General features: G+C 37.2%; 1 protein-coding gene across 2 annotated transcripts in view; it reads left to right on the top strand.

The window, feature by feature from the left end:
- The window catches only part of LOC140159308 (transcription factor 7-like 2), a 111,804-nt gene that overhangs the window by 75,969 nt on the left and 15,025 nt on the right, over window positions 1-20,810 (top strand). For both annotated transcript variants that reach the window (XM_072182734.1, XM_072182733.1), the window contains 5 exons: window positions 399-543; window positions 6,141-6,243; window positions 9,228-9,425; window positions 10,178-10,343; window positions 14,339-14,504. In XM_072182734.1, the coding sequence (XP_072038835.1) occupies window positions 399-543; window positions 6,141-6,243; window positions 9,228-9,425; window positions 10,178-10,343; window positions 14,339-14,504 (778 nt within the window). The remainder of the gene's footprint in view (window positions 1-398; window positions 544-6,140; window positions 6,244-9,227; window positions 9,426-10,177; window positions 10,344-14,338; window positions 14,505-20,810) is intronic.

Genomic DNA, 20,810 nt, shown 5'->3' with positions numbered 1-20,810 from the left:
TTATAAACATGCTCGGCACAACAAAAAAAAAAATCAGTTTTCATGCAAACTGATCAAATATATATTAATTAAAGTGTTTTATTGTTGGTCTGTTTTCAAGCAATTCAGAAAGGGTAACTAACTTCAGAGCCAAAATGGGACTTGGAGACTGGGGCAGAGGGGGTTTAAGTTTAATTTGGCAGGGACTAGCCCTTGAGATTCTGAAAGTAAACCCATAATATTTATACACCAGTTCTCCAAGAAAATTAAGGATGGGGGTGCATGGATTCCAAATGGATTAAACACAATATATGCTATTGCTAAGACATTTTGATTGAAAGTTTTATGATCAAGTTGAATATATGCTTCATTTTTACTTCATCACTGACCAATTTCTTATTTCTTTTATCATTTTACAGGGCAGCAAGATGGGAGTGGTTCATCCTGCAGGGCCATATCCACCCTCTCTGGCCCACCTAATGATGTACAACCAGGAGCATTATCCCCCTGGAACACCGCCCCCTCCGCACCTTGCCAGTACATTAGAAGTAGACGCAAAGACAGGTAGGTACTGGGCTTGTTGGTACTTGTTTATACTTGTTTGTTAGTTTGTGCTTTGTTTTACCTGCACCCAGGGAGTGTGAATTTCAAATGGGATTACCTGAATGGGTTTTCTATTTGAAATCTACACTCCCTGTGTAGGAGATTAAGATGGTGTATGGATTTCAAATGGAATATCTAATTATTAGTAGTAAGGAATCGTTCACAAACACTTGCTAAGGTGGGCCTGATGCAAAAAAAGGGCCCTTAAATTTTTTGACCCTCCTAGGGGGGGCTGAAAAAATGACCAGCCTCAAAAAGGGGGAGCCCTGAAATTTTTGAGGTCTGAAAAGTGGGTGCCCCGAAAAATTTTAACGATGAAATGTTTTTGCATCAGCCCCCCTAACAAGTGTTTGTGAGCAGTCCCTAATGCTGGAAAAGGTGAGTACCGAAGAGAAGATCTTGGCCAGGAAATACCGAAATAATGCCTTCTCATATCAAGAAGTTGTGTAAAGTGATGTTATCTTTGTGGGAAATTTGGTCTTTGTGTATTTTCTGTATATCAGAAAAGGGGTGACTAGATATTGATGCATTGGATGAACCAGAAGGGCAAACTTCTCGAACATTTTGAAAATGTGTGAGCCCCTCTTCCCTTTTAGAGAATGTAGATTTGTTTTCCCAATTGCGGGCCATCTGTGAAGTTGTAAAGACCAAACTTATTTGCATACTCAGTTCTCCTGTTTGGCTTTTTGTTTTAATCAACTACCAAGTTAGTAAGTTAATAGACCAAGTTAGTCTTACCCAATTAGGTCAGAACTCAGTAAATTCCCATTCTTTAAGGTGGTATTACACCTCCTGATAAATTTTGTTGACTTATTTTGCATTTTTCTCAAAAAATAACTACACACTGGTAACAAAAGTTATGTATATTATAGGGGCAAGGAATCTGAAATTTCAGTGATTCAAGACAAGTGGTTAATTATATATGTTAAGAAATGAGGTATATTCTAGCGGTACCTCCTTTCTTATCATAAATAAGGTACTACTTGTCTTGAGTCACTGAAATTCCAGTGTAGTAACTGGATTCCTTGCCCCTATAATATACATAACTTTTGTTATCAGTGTGTTATTATTTTTTGAGAAAAATACAAAAATAGTCACATATTTATCAAGGGGTGTAGTACCACCTTAAGTTTAATCAGCTGATAAAATTTGAAACTTGTAGGTCCGTATACACAAAAGAGTTAGACCGGGTCTAAAGTTAGACCTGGTCTAAGTGGAATTTTGTACCAGGAGAAAGGACATTTTCCTCTACATTTTCTCAAGTTATTTTGTATTATTTCTGAACTTTGCATTTAAGGGATCTAGAATGAGCGTTTATGGCGTTTTGACAGTATTTTAACCATAAGGTTTTAAATGTTAATCTAAAACCAGATCACACGGGTCATTTAACACTGGAAAAAAAGTAAGAATCTGATGGATTCACAAACTTGATGCAAAATTCTACCCCAGCGCTACCTGCACTGCTCTATGCTATATTACACATCGCATCATAACAGAGACTCTTAACTTGCTTTCCAACTTTTGCAATGAATAACAAGAAATATTTCTTGATACAAGAGGAAAACTTATTCAATGAATGTCTAGAGCATGATATAAGAATCTTACGATTTGACTTCCAATTATAACAGTTTGTAATTTGCTTGTTTTCTCAATCAAGTCATCATTCGAAAATGATTTACGAAAACATGTGATCGTGTGGCTCATCGTTACAGCAGATGGGAAATACTTGTTATCAGTTATCGAATGATTATTCATCGTCATGTGCCACTTATGGGGAAGGGTAATCAGAGCATCATTGATGCATGGCACAGTTGAAGTGGAAAACAAGTCAGTCGGTCGGTGCATTGCACAACAAAAATCGTGGTTACCACCATAAGCGAAAAAACCAAAGCAAGCGGTCAATGGCAGCAGAGCCCAAAGGCAGCCAACACGTCGGCAGACGTAGCTGTCTACCAAAGCTGTGTTTAGTGGCACACTTCAGACTCGAGTGCTGTGGGGGAAGGTGGTAGGGCTGCTAAAGACTTGTTATCATGATGAGAAGTAGCAGAGGATGATGGTCGATCGTCGGTGTAATGATGACTTGATTGGGAATTAGCAAAAGGAAAACGAGCGGTGAAATCTAATAGTTTCACACTTTGGCATCGTTTAGCCAAATGAAATCTTTTCGAAGGTTATACAAGGATATTGTTTGTGTGCAGTTCAATTCATACATATGCTAGCCTCATCCCCAGTGTGTATATTGCATTAGAATTGATAACCAAAAGATTTAACCACTATTTTAGAACTTCTAGGAACTATTGTCTGGAATGGTGAAAAATTGTGTGGATTGTGTACTGTGTTTCCTCATAACCCCATGAGAACTACCTGCTGATTGGCCAAAAAGAAGTTTTCATTATCAATTTGACCAATCAGCAACAGTGTTAAAATAATTTCAGTAGATACAATGAATAGGGTGGGTCAAGTGACACAATTTTAACAATGTGTCACAAGTGGTCAAAATTGAGGATTCGGAACCGTAACCACTAACAAATAGACAGCCTGTACACATTAGGTCTTAACCCCCTAGACACTACTGGTCATCTAACAGCATTTCTGATTGGTTGATAACTTGAAATGCTCATTTCAATTGCTAGTTATGACTAGGCTTTAAACTATTTATGACCTTATTAATACCCTCCTTGATTGGTTCAAAATTGGACACAATGTTCATTTTGGCCAATCAGCAGGTAGTTCTCATAGGGTTAAAATGATAAGTGTTAAAATGGTAAATCCACCCCAGTAACAACAGAAATGATTTAAATGTTAAAAAGTGAAGAGTTCAAATTGTGGCCGGTGGATTCCATCATGTACTTGGATTGAATAGACCTCAAAGAATTCAATTCTGCACAATTTTATCCTGTAATTTCCAAGGTCATCGCATCACTAGTGATCATTATTATCACAGCAATTTTTTTGTCAAATTAATAATTGCGATGGCAGCCCTATCTTTCTTATTTTGACAAGAGTGATGTATTCTTTGTGGCGTTATGATTTTATGAAGTAAGTAAATGTATAGCAATGATGCACATGAATTGGCATGCAATCGCTTTGCTTTTTCTGTGGATAAAACGCATCAATAAATCTCTCAACATTCCGCTGGTATAAGATGTGCTCATTACTGTCACGGCACTTAATCCAGCGATTTCTGAAGAGTGTATAAAATTTGGCCTCTTTCTGCCCTGTTACACTAAGTGTATAGCTAGTTGGTGGATATGCTGCATGATACTTTGCAGGATGTTTAAACGTACTTTTGTTGATTTCAACCGAGGATCAAAAATGAATAGGAACGGAGCCCAGAATACCACCATCTAATATTTTGTGAAATTTTGGAAGCAACATTTTCTTCCCAATTCCTATTTTCTTAGTAGCAAGAGTCTATGCGCACTTGCAACACAAAGAAGAACTTAAACCCTCGGGACACTACTGGTCCTCTAACAGCATTTCTGATTGGTTGATAACTTGAAATGCTCATTTCAATTGCCAATTATGACTAGGCTTTAAACTATTTATGGTCAAACTTGCATTTGCAGATGATCTTATTAACTGATTAATACCCTCCTTGATTGGTTCAAAATTGGACACAATATTCATTTTGGCCAATTGGCAGGTAGTTCACATGGGGTTAAATGTTGCAGCAAAATCAACTTGGTTTTCCTGTGATATCTAAAGATTTTGACACAATTTCATCCGTACACCTATCACTATGGACCACAATGGCCTCATCCCAATGGCATAGTTCAATAACCTCAATTAAACAATCATAGTGCAAAATTTGACCTCAAGTTTCTGAATATGAGTTTTTGTACCCACATTTTCAAAGGTCATTCAATGAATGTGCAAATGTATTGGGGTTAAAAGAATTGTGCCTTGAATGATAGATGAACATGTTGTGGATCCTAGTGTATAGTCTGCTCTGAATTGCACCATTTTTGTGTATGAAAAACATCAGGTGTTTTTTTTTTTTAGTATAAAAAATAGTACCCCCTTAAAGGTATAGCTAACTTGCATAAACACCCTGGGTGCTGAGAAGGGTTTGATATGGTAATCATAACTCTAGACGGAAGTATTGTAACTGACTGATGTCTAGCTAATAAAAAACAACTGATGTTTTTGATATTATTGTTTCAATAACAAATGTGTCGAACCAAAACTGAATGGTATCAGTTAACACTTTGTAATGCGCATTAACAGATAACAGAATTAATGATGCAAAGGCTTCAAATCTGCTTGGCAAAAAAATTGGCTTTTGTTTTCTTTTATAATCTGGACAGATTTTGCAAAGCTGTAATAAATGCCTAAATCTATAAAAGCCACTAAACCTGTCATGAATTGTTGGATTTTAAAAAGGCACAGTCGTTAGTATCACTTCAGAAGGTCCACTCTTTGTATGCTATGTATAGGATCTACTCCCCATTCCAGAAAAATACAGCACTAATTTTTTGAGGATTGAAAAATATCAATAACCCTGGTATATTGCAAGCCATTTATGGTTGCAGAAAGAAATTAAGCGTCCCTCTTCCCATTCGAATGTAGATTTGTTTTCTCATGAAGGGCCATCTGAGAACTTACGAAGACAATAAAAACTGATTTACGTACTCAGTTCTCCTTTTTGGCCTTTTGTTTTTACCAACTTCAAGGGATGAAAAAGGGTAACATAGACCAAGTTGGTTTTAATCAGCGTATAATTTTTTTTTTGAAATTTTTCAGGATTTTAAAATATTTATATGTAAAACCAGATCACATAGAAAAAATCGGAACAATGTAACACTGGAAAAAAAATCAGAACAAGATTTATGGAGTCTATTGTTGAGTATGTTTGAATAGAGAAAAACAATTGGAAAAACAATGGGTTAAAAGTTACATTTAAAATCAATAGGGTGAAGCTGATGAAGCAGCAAAGTATGAAGGCATTAGTGTGATACCAGGCGTCTGGTAGGTTCAAGGTGGTAACCAGTCTATGCACACGTGTGTTATTACGTCAATGACTACACATCCCTAGGTTACTCCGTTGCATCAATCAATGATACCACTAGTACGGGATCAACGACACCCGTTACATTATGTCTGCAGCTATTGTCTTATGTCTAATTACACCAGTAACGATGACACTTAACAATGGGGCAGAAGCGACAAGGTACACGTGTGCCTGGGCGACCTGGCGTCAGCAGTCAACAACAGAAGATGTGCAGGCATGATGTTTAACATTAACATAGCCCATTGATTCATGATATTGTATATTGGGGTAAAATCAATGGGAAATGCGAGTGTTTAAATTACTAATTGATTCCGTTGCACTTTGAAATTGGCAGGTAAAAATCCCGCCTTTATCGCAGCTATGCATCATTTCAACTCGGGAGCTCATTCAAGTGCAAGTGGGTGTGGATGATCTTCCACCTCTATCCCCATTACTTTGAAACAGCAAGGTCTAGAAGAGGTGCTTGATAAGATGTTCCCCACCATGCCAATGGACAGCCGATGCTTCAAATGTCATCTGGTATCTTTGTTTTCTTCTTTTGCAGGTATTCCAAGACCAAGACACCCAGATCTGCCTTTGTATCATCCCTTATCACCGGGGTCGTTAGGTCAGGTTCCTCACCATCTAGAAGTGTACAATATGCCTTGGTAAGCCAGTCTTACTTTGTTTTATGTAGTTATTTACAGTATTTGTTTTATTTATACTTCAGAAGTATAAAGTGTTGTCCAGGCATTGATCCTTAATTTTGTGGCATTCGAAATTGATTAAAATTGTTTGGAATTATTCTCAATATTGTGCATTGATCAACGGACATGCCTTTTGTCTTTGCCATTAATTAAAAGTAAAAGGGTTTTATTTTTGAGCTAAGTTGTATTTTCTGTCTTACTTCTGAGCGTGTTTTGAACTAAAAATAAGGTATAAGTTGAGCAGATTGCATACAACTCTACGACAAATCAGATTGTGTATAGCTCCATGTGAGTAAATTTTTCGACACTAACTTTGTACCTTAGTTGCCTTGAGTTATAATCCGAGACAGACTTTAGCGTGACTTTTACTCAAATATCATAACCAAAAGCTTGTCGCTTAACCCTGTCCATTACCGGTATCAAAGATGCACACAGGATATAAAATACTGCAAGATGGAAGTGGCAAGAAATGAACCAATGCAGCATCATTGGGTAAGATAACCGTCAGCAGCAGCTATCTAAAATGTACATTTTATTGTGTGATCTTTTCCTCCGTCCTTTTATACCGCCTTAGCGAGTCGGGAGTCGTCATTCCTTGGCTCGTTTTATATAGCGCAACGTAAACGTGATTGATCAAATTTGGCAAGTAATCTAGCATAAAACGATCATGAGCTGAGAGTGTGTGCTAGACACTGTTTTTGTTTGGCCTGGATACAGGAAAGATTTTTCTTCCTTTTTTTTTTTTTAATCAACTCCAATACAGAGTACAAGTGGAGGGGAAAATATTAGGGGGATGGCCCAAAGGCGGGCATGGATAAAATGTAGCCAGGCGGTTACTTGTTTGCAAGCATTGCCAAATTGCGTGTGTAATTACCAAACAAACATAACGGGTCGGTCCCAGTCTACTGAACACAACTGGTTATCATTTAGTAGCGAAAATTGTTTCCGAGTTAAGTAGCTACTTTAAGTGAATATTAGGAAGGCCTTGATACACTAGCTGATAGGGCCTTGCACTTTTTCACTGGAGAGAAAACATGCTTTTAATCAAGAATTTGGGTTTCTTTTAAAAGAGAGCTACCGGGATACTGTAATTTGGAGAGGGAGCAGTTTCTGTTCCCCTGTCATTTGAGAACTCTTTTTACTTCTAGAAATCATGAGATTTTGTTCAATTGTCACATTGAAATTTTGCTCAATTGTCATACTCCATGTATGTGCAAAAAGTATAGAAGAAAAAGCACAATTTCAGAAATACTTAAGGGATTTTTTGACATCATTCTGGCATCTCTGAAAAATGAAAAAATGAAAAAAGATAACAAATAAGGCTTTTAGGTTTTTGATTTGCAGCTTTGTTGCCAATTTTTTTAAATACTTTTAAAACAAATAGCAAAAATGGAGAGTTTTGAAGTGATTTATCCACATTATGGTAGATATGTTACCATAGCTAGCTGAAACATTTAAAGTCAGCTATCCCCAGTTAAAATAAATGTTTTATTTCCACTTATTTCCACTTCAAAACCAAATTGCTAAAAGAGTAGACATGTTTGGGTGAAGCGATTTTCTAAATGGAGATCACTACAGCACTCTGTACATCATCACTTGTATCGCATTACAGCCAATGAATTGTAGTGGCAGATACCTCAATGGCAAGCACTCAGGAGTTTTAACCTCTTCTGTGATTGGTTTATTATGTGATACATTCATCTGAGTGACCAATTAAAATACAGCTTCTTGAAGCTCAATCCTTTCCAGCCCTACCACCATTTCTTACCATGTTGCTGATTGGCTCATTAAATCATAATAGTCTCCTTGTAACCAATCAGCAGGTAGTACTCATTGGGTTAATGTTGACAATCAGAAGCAAGAAAACAAGGTGCTTCATTTGATTGAGGGAATGAAAGATAACTTATCCTTTTTGAGGGTTACCCTGATTGGATAATGAGGTTTTTGGGATTGCTCATCAATCAGTTGCTGGCATCATAATTGTTGAGCTACAGGATGATATTGGGATGTGTGTGCGATATTGAAAATGTGATGGGAGTCGATCGGCATCTAGTATTGCTCTGATTTGATGGAAATTCTTTATCAAACAAACAATGTATCCACAAAGATCATTGTTTACAAATAGTACCAATGGAATTTCTTCCTTAAAGTGAGGAAAAAAAAGACTAAATAATGAATTTCCATATCTATGCTATTAAACTTTCATAAATCATCAACATGTATGAGTTGGTCATGTTTTGATAAATGTGGGTTGATATATAGATATATTTTTAATTGTTGTTTTGCTTTTGTTGGTAAACTGATTCAAGAGAATCAAGATCTTGGGTATTGCAGTCAAGTTAGCTTTTAGGCATTTAGACTATGGTGCATTGGTATTTGGCAATATGTGCCTGGCACAGTCCCTATTTATTCACATGAAATAATTGAGCCAACTTATCCTAGGCAATAACTGCTTATCTGTCTAAAAATGCTGATTCATCCTGTGATTTTTTTGTGGGGGGGGGTGCTGATTTTGAAAAAGTGGACTTTTGTCCAGGGGGAGGGCAATTTTGTGAAAAGTGGACCCTCTTTTGGACCTTTTTTGACTGAAAAAGCTTTAAAAATAAAAAAATGTTGGCTCGCTACGCTCGCTAATTCTTTAATTTTGGAACTTTTCAATACTTTTGCCAATTTGGGGGCGGCTGGATCGAACCCTCCGCACCCCTTCGGCTATGGCTCTCCCTATGATGGTTTATTGTAGTTTGTATGGAGTGTTTGTGCTTCTTAGCTGCAAATCCCTAATTGTTAAATGGTTCGGTGTGTCTTGGGCCACGTGGTCAGCTAGTTCTTGAAGTTATAATAATTTTAATTAATAAGTCACTTATTATAATTGTTTTAAGTTATAATGATTATAATTAATAAGTCACTTATTATTATTGTTCATAACCATTTTCTCCTATTTACAGGCAAGGTCAGCCATTCTACCCTCTCACAAGTGCCGCACTCAGGTCTCCCTATCCCATCGTGAGTGGAGCTAGCATGCACCTACCTAGACCGGGGATGCCCCCTCCTCATTTAGGCATGCCCATCACAGGTATCCCCCATCCAGCTATCGTCACCCCAGGTGCTAGGCAACACGATGCACAGCAACAAAGCAATGATAGGTAAGTGAATAAGATAGAACCCTGGACATTTTCACCAGGTTTTTATTTTCAGCTTTGTTAATTTTAGATCCGCAAATTTGAAAGTTGTGAAAAATAATTTTGACCCATAGGCATTTATTGGTAGCTGTTTGAGAAACTGGCAAAGAAAAAAAAACACCAACTGTTTCTAAAAGTTAAAATGACAAAAAAAACTCATACCGCTAAAATATCCTGCTATATGCAGTAGTAAAATTGATGTTTGATAAAATGTTGAGCTTTTATAGGGATTTACTTCATGAATCTCAGTACAGCGACAAGATCATGAAAGACTTTCAGTTAATACCTGGCTTTGAATAATTGCAGTTTTATGATATTTTGAAGTATTACGTCTTTTGTATGCAGTTTGATTTATGGAAATAAAATATTGATATATGGAATTTGTTATTTTCTTCCTCAAATGTTCAATGAAGTTGTGATTATAATATTGATGTCATAAAACGAACCCAGACCTTTTTACTCAATAGACCTAAGTTAATGTTTGTTGCAGTGTGTGGAACCTTTGTTTTTGAAATACTTCCCCCTCACCCATCTATTTTTTTTATTGAACATGTTTAAAGCAAAACGGCCAACAGGTTACAAGGAGGTTTTGCTTTAAACATGTTCAGGGGCCAAAGGCACATGGGAGGTTTTTCCTGCCTAACGACGATATGGTTATCAACTTTTTTTATCATAAATAAACCAATATATGTTTTCCCCCTCTTCACACTTTGCAGACAAAACGAAAAGAAAGAGTCAAAAGCTGATAGAAAAAAGAAAGACAGTCACATAAAGAAACCACTGAATGCCTTCATGTTGTATATGAAGGAGATGAGGGCCAGTGTGGTGAAGGAGTGTACATTGAAAGAAAGTGCCGCAATCAACCAGATACTGGGAAGAAGGGTAAGTAATGCTCTCATCCCCAGTGACAGGTTAATAACCTCCATGCAAGAATTATAGCACAAAAGTTGACCTTTACTTGCAGAGGATGAGTTTTTTGTATCCAGCATATGAATGCAAAGGTCGCTGTGCGAGTCTGGAATTAGGGTTGAGGAACCGAGTCCGGAAACATTGGAATCTTGGGCTATTCCGGTTGAAATCCATACACCTCTATGGAAGACATGTCCTTTCCATGCAGGGAGTGTGCATTTCAAATGAAATTTGAAATCTATATACATGCCCTGTATGGATTCACCAGGAATAGCCCATTCGATGTTCTAGTGTTGTCATATTGGTATAATAGGGTAAAAGGGCCAATAGCTGCCACATTCCACCCTTGTCCTAGAATACAGGGATTGGTAATAAGATCAGTACTATACAGGGGGACTCACTTGAAGCAGCCATTTGATAATGCCTGATTTGGAAAAATGGTCAATAAACAGGGGATAGGAGATAGCAAAGTATATGATATATAATTAATTGTGCTTTTGGTCAGTGATGTCAGTGCAAATTTTATTGGGCGCAGCTTCAGATCAAGAGCATGCACTCAAAATTGCTGGTGTTCACACACATACCACATATATTGTTGAATTGACATCAATGACTGGCATTGGGCTATTCCAGATGTATTCCGCACCCCCCTCCATGGAAGACATTAAAAAAAATTCAATTCCAGCTGGAATTGAGATGTGTCTAGAATTCCAGCAGTCATTTTTAACACAGATTCCAGCTGGAGGGTATGGAAGACATTGAGATTAGGTGAAATTCCGGCTGCTAAAATTAACATAAAAACAAGAGTGGGGATTGTGAAAGGCCATGATGTGCCTATGGAAGACATTCATATTTCTTAATATTCCGGCTGGAAAATGGTCAAAAATGCTCCAATTCCAGCAGGATCTTCACTTATGGTCGCCATCTTGATTAACCTATGAATGACATTTACAATGTACTTGAATTCTGGCTGGAAACTGAAAAAATGTTCTAATTCCAGCTGGAACCATATGGAAGACATTTACATTTACTTGAATTCGCTGGCCATATTACCACAATTCCGCAGGGTCTTCCATGGGGTTTTCCTGACATGTGAATTCGGCTGTCGATTTAGCCCAATTCCAGAAGTGTCTTGCATAGGGGGGAGTGCAGAATACATCTGAATAGCCCATTTCTTTAACCCCCCCCCAACTATTTTGGTCATTTTGGGCTCGTGTTGCTTTAGTATACTATCCAGAGGGGTTGTTTTGCACTTGCTTGGTCAGAAAAGGCCACAGACTGTGGCTACCTGACAGATTTTGCTGATTTTACAGGGATGGGAGGGGAGGCTTGCACAACCCAGTGCTCTCCCCTACCCCCTCCCCATGATCCACATGTCAACAAGTTAATTTTTTATCCACACTCCACAGTTGAATTTTACAAGCATGTGGATTTGTGCTCTGTTGCGGTGGAGCAAAATCTTGGTCGGTCAGTCAAAAAGTGAATTCTCAGTTCAATATCAGTAGAAGTGTTTGGTAATGGCAATTATACCAATTCTAACATACATGACTTGTACTTTGGATTAGAAAGACATTTTCCCCTCACCCAGATTGTTATGTGCAACCAAGAAACTAGCAATGTTAAAACATGCCATGTCCTTTGTACTTATGTTAAATTGATTTGTTGCGTATGGCTTTCAAGTTGATTGCTTGCTGATTCTGTTAGCTGACAAAGGGGATTTATGATGAAAAAAGAAAGCTATTCATTTTCAAGAGTGTTCTGTGTGATTCAGAGAAAAGAAGAGCTTGAAATGGGAAGCGGGAGTTCTAAAAACATGTTGCCAGGGTTACCAGATGTGCAATTTGGGTAGCCAAATTGAGTGGCTTGTAAATGTCACTGCAGCTTCTGACCATTTCCTGTCTAGCTTCAAAAGGTTTTATTTTCATATTGTGTCATATATCTGGTGCATTTTCTCGCAAAATTGAGAATTATCAACAGGGTTCAATATAATCAGGTTATCTTTGGTATCAGGGATATGGTAGGTTTTCAGGGAAGGTGGGGGGGGAGTTCAATAAAAGAAAATGCAAAATTTCAATCACATCGTCAGTCCAACCAACAATACCAACTTTTTCGGTTGATTATTGTTTTTGTTTATGGGGTGTGTATATATGGGCAAATAAGTATTTATGGGCCCATGATATTTTTGCGGCATTAAATTATTTTGTTTTGTGAGAACCCATGTTTTCTGAGACACAAAGTTTTTGTAAATTTGTACGTTTTCTTCAAGGCCTATTGGAAGATAAAATATTTGCATATGAAAATTTTGCGAATCAAGCATGCACGATGTGAAATTTCATCATGCACGCAAACATTTCATACTGCATTAAATGGCTGAATCATGCAATATGGATTAATATTAGTACATGTAACCTTACAGTGGAAAGGTGAGAAAAAATACACAAGAAATAAAAAGTGAAAATAACAGGTGTGTTGTTAATACCTACAGTAATATCTGTGAATTTACACCTAGTTATTTCAGGTCCAGTTGTTATGTTATGTTATGTTATGTACACAGTTATCACAGTCACCAAGAACGGGGTCACACAGGATTTTTGTATAGGTCGTAATTTCCCCGATATCTGCAATGAATGAATGACAGTTCTCAGTGGCTGCACTGTAAATAGGGGGGGTCTGTTTAGAGATAATTTTTCATGGTCTCAGCAAAGAGGAAGCCATGCCAGGGTAGTTCTTCTGGGGTGAACCAAGCCTGCCTGGTTATCAAATTAATCAGTGACAAGGTTTTTGTGCTAATTGATGCAACAACATTAAAACATCAATTAGCACCTGTCAAATTTAGAGATAACCTTGTCACTGATTAATATGATAACCAGGCAGGTTTGGTTCACCCCAGAAGAACTGCTCTGATGGTCCTGAAGTCAACATCTTGGTTTATATAAACTTGACTGAATAAATTGTGGATACACAGGAATTTTCTGTACTCAGGTACAGCACGGGCAGGCTGAGAACTGGTAATGATGACAATATTCATCATTCATGGATGATGACATAATTGTAAAATATGAGTTACTGACATTTCTGTTGTAATACAATTGTATATATGAGGAAACGGCTCTAGTGTGGTCCTGTTCTAAGATAGTGAAGATATGGACCACAATGGCCTCATCCGAATGACATAGTTCAGTAACTTCAATTAAACAATAATAGTCAGGGGCGGATCCAGGAATTTTCAATAGAGGGGGCGCCGAGCCACCGCCGCAGCGGCTCGGCACTCACACAAAGTCAGGCGCCGCTCTGCAAAAATACACAGAGTCAGGCGCCGATCTGCAAAAAATAGAGGGGGCGCGTGCCGGGTGCGCCCCCCTCTAAATCCGCCCCTGATAGTGCAAAATTTGACCTCAAGTTGCTCGACTATGAGTTTTTGTACCCAAATTTTCAACGGTCATTCAATGAATGTGCAAATGTATTGGGGTTAAAGAACTGTGTCACTGGTAGATGAGCATGTTGTGGATCCTAAAGATGGGGGTTCTCAACCCTGTATGGAATGTGACCCTGTTTCTGGAAAAATGTTGTTTTGTTTAATTTGTTTTCATTGAACGTCCTGAATTGGGTTATTCCAGCTGAAATCCACACATCCCGTATTGGAAGACATGAACTTAAAATCTCTCACACAAGTAACCACATTTGAAGATCAAATCTTCCATAGGGATGCATGGATTTAAGCTGGAACAGCCCATTGTGGAACAGCAATTACTGAGCTCAAGACCATTAGCAACATGCTATGGTAACATATATGCCTACCGATTTTAACATCAGAGCAAATCTCAGTGCTACATGGTTAAGATATTAAAGTAGGGCTATTGTTCAGCAAATCTAGTCAAAATAACAATTTTACTTTGGCTTTCTGAGAGGGAGAGAAAGATTAATTGATGAGACACACAACTAATCGTGTATTTTTGTTCCCCATTCAGTGGCATGCATTATCGAGAGAAGAACAAGCTAAGTACTATGAATTGGCCAGGAAAGAAAGACAACTCCATATGCAACTATACCCTGGCTGGAGCGCTAGGGATAACTACGCAGTACACGGTAAAAAGAAGAAAAAGAAGAAAGACAAGAATCATGGAGATAACTCAGGTTGGTTGTTTGTCTACTTGTCTGTCTGTCTGTCTATCAGTATGTTTTATTAAATGTTTAGTGTTTGCCAATTGACAATAAAAAGCAATATCTGAAGGGAGAAAAAGATATCTTTCATCGGGCTGGGGTTTTTTAAAAAGAAAGATAGATGATTTGAAGTTTTCCAATACCACTAGTAGTAGTTGAACGTAAATTCCTCCTCTTGAAGGAGCACTGAAGCAAGCTTCAAAAACAAAAAAATAACTATGCAGATTCCACACAACGAAAAGCCCACCATAGGTTAAGAAGAAACACAACCACACATACAACCACCACCATCCAAAATGCACTAAACTAGACTATAACTATGTAAACATTTTCTTTCTTTCAAATAGAAGAATATTTAACGCCATCTTTGTTATAACATAATGCAATGCTATAACATGGTGCAAGCTTTAATGTTGTTATTTGAGGAAAAAATGAAAGAACAGCCCTTACATATTTAGTGTTAAGACAAGCAAAAACTGCCTTAAAATGCATGAAGACTGGAGAGGCACAATAAAATATTTATAAAATATTTATAATACTTTGAGAGTCAAAACAACAGGATAAGGAGGCCAAGTTTGAACAAAAAAACATGTAGATTTTGATTTGTACTCAAAATCCATCAGATTGTGAAATGATTCAATCAGCAGAGATTCCGGCACCTATATGATCATTTAAGTAATATTACATTAAAAGCCCATTTATGATTTATACATACATTTCCAAAATTTTGTAGTAGTTTACAATTAAATGATCTAAATATGCACAGAAAATGCTGATTTAATTATCAAATCAATTTGATTTGCTCAATATTATCTTGGATAGGAGACCAAATCAATACGCGGGCTCGTAACGATTACAAGGTTATGTTTTAAATGTCAAACAAATGGTAAAATAAGCCTGGATGGTGTGAATTGTGCATTGCATAGGTTAGCATTGGTTAATGTCTGACTGGTAGATGGTGGTGGTGTGATGGTTGGTAAATGAGCATTAAAATCAGTGCATGAAGTATGGGGGACGGCCTATATTGACATTTATCATGCTGCAGCCAGACTTTAACCTCATTGCTTTAATGTTAACAAACATGGCAGTTTCCTGGACTTTTTGTGTGACTCTTAGGTATGCATTAGGCTAGTCCAGTGAAGACATGACCTTAATCTCCCACACAGGGGGTGTAGATTTCAAATGGAGTCACCCATTCTGGTTACCCCCATTTGTGTGAAGGGTTGAGGACATGCCCTCCATAGGGGTGTAGCCTATAGATTTAAAGCATATTGGCTTTAAAGAATCGTGTCCTGCAGCTACATGAGTATGTTTAGCAATTAGATCCACCATCCAGTCCAGATATAGCAAGGATAGGATTAAAACAAATGATGCTGAAATGTGTACATCCAGATCAAAACGATGCACTTGTCGGCTGCTACATGTGTCTCATTTTACATAATAGCTTAGAATAAATACCAGACTCATCTCAAGTCGAGGTCACCTTAAATCATACCAAAATCACTTGATTTAGGAATACAGAGAACATATTCCTAGACCATGTGACCTGGGGATGATTTGAAGTGACGTCCACTTGAGAAGAGTCTGGTATTTATTCCTAGCTATTATGTGAAATGAGACACATGTAGCAGCCGACAAGTGCATCGTTTTGATATGGATGTACACAAATGTGATGCCCAAAGACAATAGAAAACATAAAAATTTGCGGCATGTGTGATACTCAATTTTTGAAATAGGATTCAAGGATTGCAGCAGAATGAGCTGGTTGTGACATTGTGTGCTTACAACTTGGGTTTCGGGTTGGCCAAGTGAATTTGGTTTCTGTTTTGAGTCAGATGGCAATTACTGGAAGAAAAATGATAGGGTGTATGTCATTAATTAACTGATGGCAGCTAGTTTTGAGAGTTTGTAATCTATTAATCATCAATTGTTATTTTATTGGAGTGTTCAAATTTAGCCCATGAAAAGACTAGTACTAGTGGAGAATGAGGAAGTGAAGGGCTGGCTCTTGCAATTTTGACTTTTCTTTAGTTTGGTTTGTTTGTTTGTTTGAGGAAAGTGTGTAGGTGAAAATTTTGCAGAAATATCAGGTCTAAATGGTTGTGTGATTTCAAGAGCATCTTAACCCCATGAGAACTACCTGCTGATTGGCCAAAAAGAAGTTTTCATTATCAATTGGCCCAATCAGCAACATTGTTAGAATAATTTCATCACGCAAAAAAAAATGGGGTATATTATTTGCAAAGCTCCATTCTGATTGGCGATTAAAAAATTAATTTTTTGGTTTAAAAATCTGAAAAGGGTAATTTTAGGGGGTTTAGGTCCATTAAAAAAATAAATAAATAAAAACTGAGCAAGCGCACTTTTCATTCTAATAAGGTCTTCTTTTTGGAAGTCCCGCACCCACCAAATTAAATCCTGCGTATGGGCCTGATTGTCTATGCTCGTAAGATATTCTTGTACTCACAATGAAATAATATCTGTAGATAAATTGCATAAAACATTAAAGAAGTCGGACATTTTATTAAAATCACTTTTTTTTCACCAAGAAGATTTAAAGGGAAAAGTTGTCATCGCAAAGAACATTATCGTTGGATAAAAAGCGGTATTTATGGTTTATTTATAAAGACCCGAGGCTTTTTTGGTATGGTTTAAATAATGTAATCTGCATACATACGCTAATTAAACAGATGAAAAGAAGTTGGTATTTTTCATATTGTTCGCTTTTTATACAAAAGGGTATTATGGGAGAGAAAAAAAGTGGTAAGATGATAATATATGGCATTAAAATAGAAACGGAAAAGCAGAGTGGGGTGACTTGTTTGATAAAAAACCATGGCAACTTCTTAGAATTGGCAGTACCATATCAAATGATGCCACGATATCTCATTGGCAAGGACATGTTTGTTGTGTCTGTAAATCTCCAGCAACATAAATCTTGCACCACTGCAAACTGTTTTTATGTTTCGGGTAGATTAGAAGCCGAGACTGAAGGTAATGAGAATCAAATATGTTTACCCGCGCTGGGTGAAATAATTCATATAGCCCATTTAGAATCCGGAATTAGATAGTCTTGTTTAGATCACTTATGCAGCAACAAAAAATGTGATGCGAACTCCTTTATATGACTCAAATTTAATAAAATCGGACATCTTTTAGCTTCAGAATTATGAACAATCCGTAATAATGCTAATGGCGGATTATTGCGTCAGAAGCACATGGAACGAGGTAGTTTTCAATGTGTGGATGGCCTTTTTATAATCAGTGAAGTGATGCACTTTGCAGCAAGCTGCGCATTTGTCAAAAATTAGGCTATTCTATGTGAAATCCATACGCCCTCTATGGAAAACATGACTCATATCTCCCACACGAGGGGGTGTTCATTTCAAATGGATTCACCCAGTCAGGTAACCCCATTTGAAGCTCACACTCCCTGTGTGGGAGATGACGATCATGTGTTCCGTAGGGGGTGTATGGATTTCAACTGGATTAGTCCGATGACATTTTAAGCTGTCTTTTCTCTCCCAGGGTGTTAACTCATCTGTGTAGATCCAACCATTATGATCTTAATATAGCGATAAGATGGGAGATGAGCGGTGCATAATTACTGGTGTGAAAATTGGTGCCGCTCGTAGAACAGAAAAAAAAGTTGCGTAAAATCAGGGAGCCTCTGACAAACGACGCGCTGAATGAATAGTGTTTTAGGCCAATTAAGCATCTCGATGATGTGTGCGTGATTGCGGGAGACATGGAAAGATTTGGGAACTCAGGAAGGGAGGGAAAAGGGTGTTATGTCATTGTCAAGGAGATTCCTTCTATCATGTTAAATTTATAATCAGCACTTTACTTTTCGTTAACTCAATTGATTGTAACGGTATAGCGCTTAGACACCATGTGGCAGTTAACGTTTTCACTGCAGCGCGATTCAAATCGACGCGATATATTATTGCGATAACATTAATAGATTCATGAGTTATTATCATATTGCTCCCCGACTATAACATACATTAACTATTGCCGGCAGCCCACCAAGTACATTTTCTTGCATCTTTTTTACCCAGAATTCCCTGGGTATTACCAAATTGTATCCAAGAGTGTGAAAATTAGCCAGACTCTCCGAGGGAGCTCTCCGTTGTTATTGGAGCGAATTTGTCAACACAGCCAAGTGAGGGCTTTTCTTTCTGGTCGGCTGCCCACCACTTTAATTGGGTCATAGATTGGGGCTGTGGAGAACATGCCATACTCGGCGCTGTTTCACACTTGATTACATGTCTTTGAGCCCGATGAAACGATGTGTTGCAAGAAATGAACAAAAAAATTATACTTAAAAAATAAATAACAATATAATGCATTGCTTTTGTAGATTTGTTTATCGTGTTATAAGATAAATAACACTAACAATAATGAATTGCTTTGGTAGATTTGTTTATCATGTTAAAAGATAAATAACATTAACAATAATGAATTGCTTTTGTAGATTTGTTTATCGTGTTAAAAGATACATAAGAATAATGAATTGCTTTTGTAGATTTGTTTATCGTTCTGTGGTTGAACTGATTATGTTGCTTGATTGGCTTATTATTTGGTTCTTGCTCTTAGATGGATCTGTGTGTAGTCAGGAGATAGTAGGGGTGTGATTTTCGGGTAATTTTGTGCCCGGGTACCCGCCCCATTTTTCGGGCGGGTAACCGGGTACCCGAAAAGTTTTTTTTCGGTTTTGTAGTGTCTCATTCAAATTCAATGCATTTTGATATCATTAATAGAGTATGACATGAAAACTATGCATCAATTTTCATATTAAAAACACAAAACAATGTGCAAAATTCAATTTTTTTTTTTTTTTTAGGTCAACCATGAATGATCCTAGCATTTAGGTCTAGGTCCAGAGACACTACAAAACCAAAAAAAAAACTTAGAAAAAAAACTTTAAAAATTTAAAAAAAAAAAAAAAATAGGATTATCGGGCGGGACTCGAATACCCGGGACTCACTCACACCCTTAGGAGATAGTAACTTTTTGTTTCAAATTTACTTGAAATTGAAGCTCTCTTCATGAATTGAAAATAATACATTTGTAATATCACCTGAACACTTGCGTAGACTGGTCCCATTTCTCAGTGTCACATTTGATATGCGATTGCATTCTTTTCAAAAGAATATTTTCCTAATTTCCAATTCTAGTTGTTTTTAGCATTTCAGAATAACAGATAAAATCTTACATTACTCCAACCAGTTTTGAATATTTTAATATGTACAAGCTCACGAGCAAGTCGTAAACTAAAAAAAAAAACATTAAAAAATGGCATTTGTCTAGCTGTGTTTGTAGATTCTTTTATTCTTGATTTTGCCTGCTACGTAATAATTAACGCAGCACATCTCATCTCCATGTCTGTTATTTTCAAATATCAAACATGACTTATTGAAATTTCTTTGCATGGGATATGACAAGCGCACTGCATATTTAATTGATGTACTACTCAGCCATCGTATGTATGAGCCCACCATATTATTTCTGCTCAACATTATTGGCTATCTCTTGTTTGGAATCCGATCTCATCCAAATTCTCATGCCTAAATGTGTCTCGTTTACGAAACAACAAAATCTGAACAAATACAAAAGAATCTTTTGTTAATTATGCACATTCTAAATTTGTCTAGACGTGAGCTTCGGTATTGGATTGTAGCGATTAAAGAAAGCATTTTGATATTGAAGTAGCATCGATTAGAACAAGGTAGAACAGATTTACGAGATCTCCTACCAGCAGTAATTTATTCTTTCCCATGGCTTGATTAGTATGTCGTAATGTACTTTATACGCAACAATTTAATCTCGGACAATAGCGTCTTATCCAGTCGTTAAAGCGTAATAGTTTGATGGTCAAATGTAAGCACGGTGGTTGTCTCAATGTAAGTCATAACGACAATTACGACATGCGGTATCCCATCATGCTCGCGAAACAATTCACACAAATTGTAGAAACAAAATGGAATACAATTTGGGAAAAGATATAAAATGTGTATCGCATAATCTGGTGATGAAAAATGGAGTGACGACGAGATAAGAGTATGAGATTCAATTCATGTATGCATAATGACACTTTGATGCCTATGGTTGGGAAACGTAGATGAAATAAGGTAGTGAAAAATGGGGACGGGATTGAATTGATGTATAGGCAAAAAAAAAAAATGTTTCAGCGTTTTTGCCCGGGGCCAGAGATGGTGTTTTATGATCCCCAAATCCCTTGTTAATCTCCGAAAGAGGCTGACTGTTCTCCACCAG

Source organism: Amphiura filiformis, chromosome 8 (genome assembly GCF_039555335.1).
Source record: "Amphiura filiformis chromosome 8, Afil_fr2py, whole genome shotgun sequence".
In the NCBI taxonomy this organism is placed as follows: Eukaryota; Metazoa; Echinodermata; class Ophiuroidea; order Amphilepidida; family Amphiuridae; genus Amphiura; species Amphiura filiformis.
This window is presented reverse-complemented; position numbering and strand designations above follow the sequence as displayed.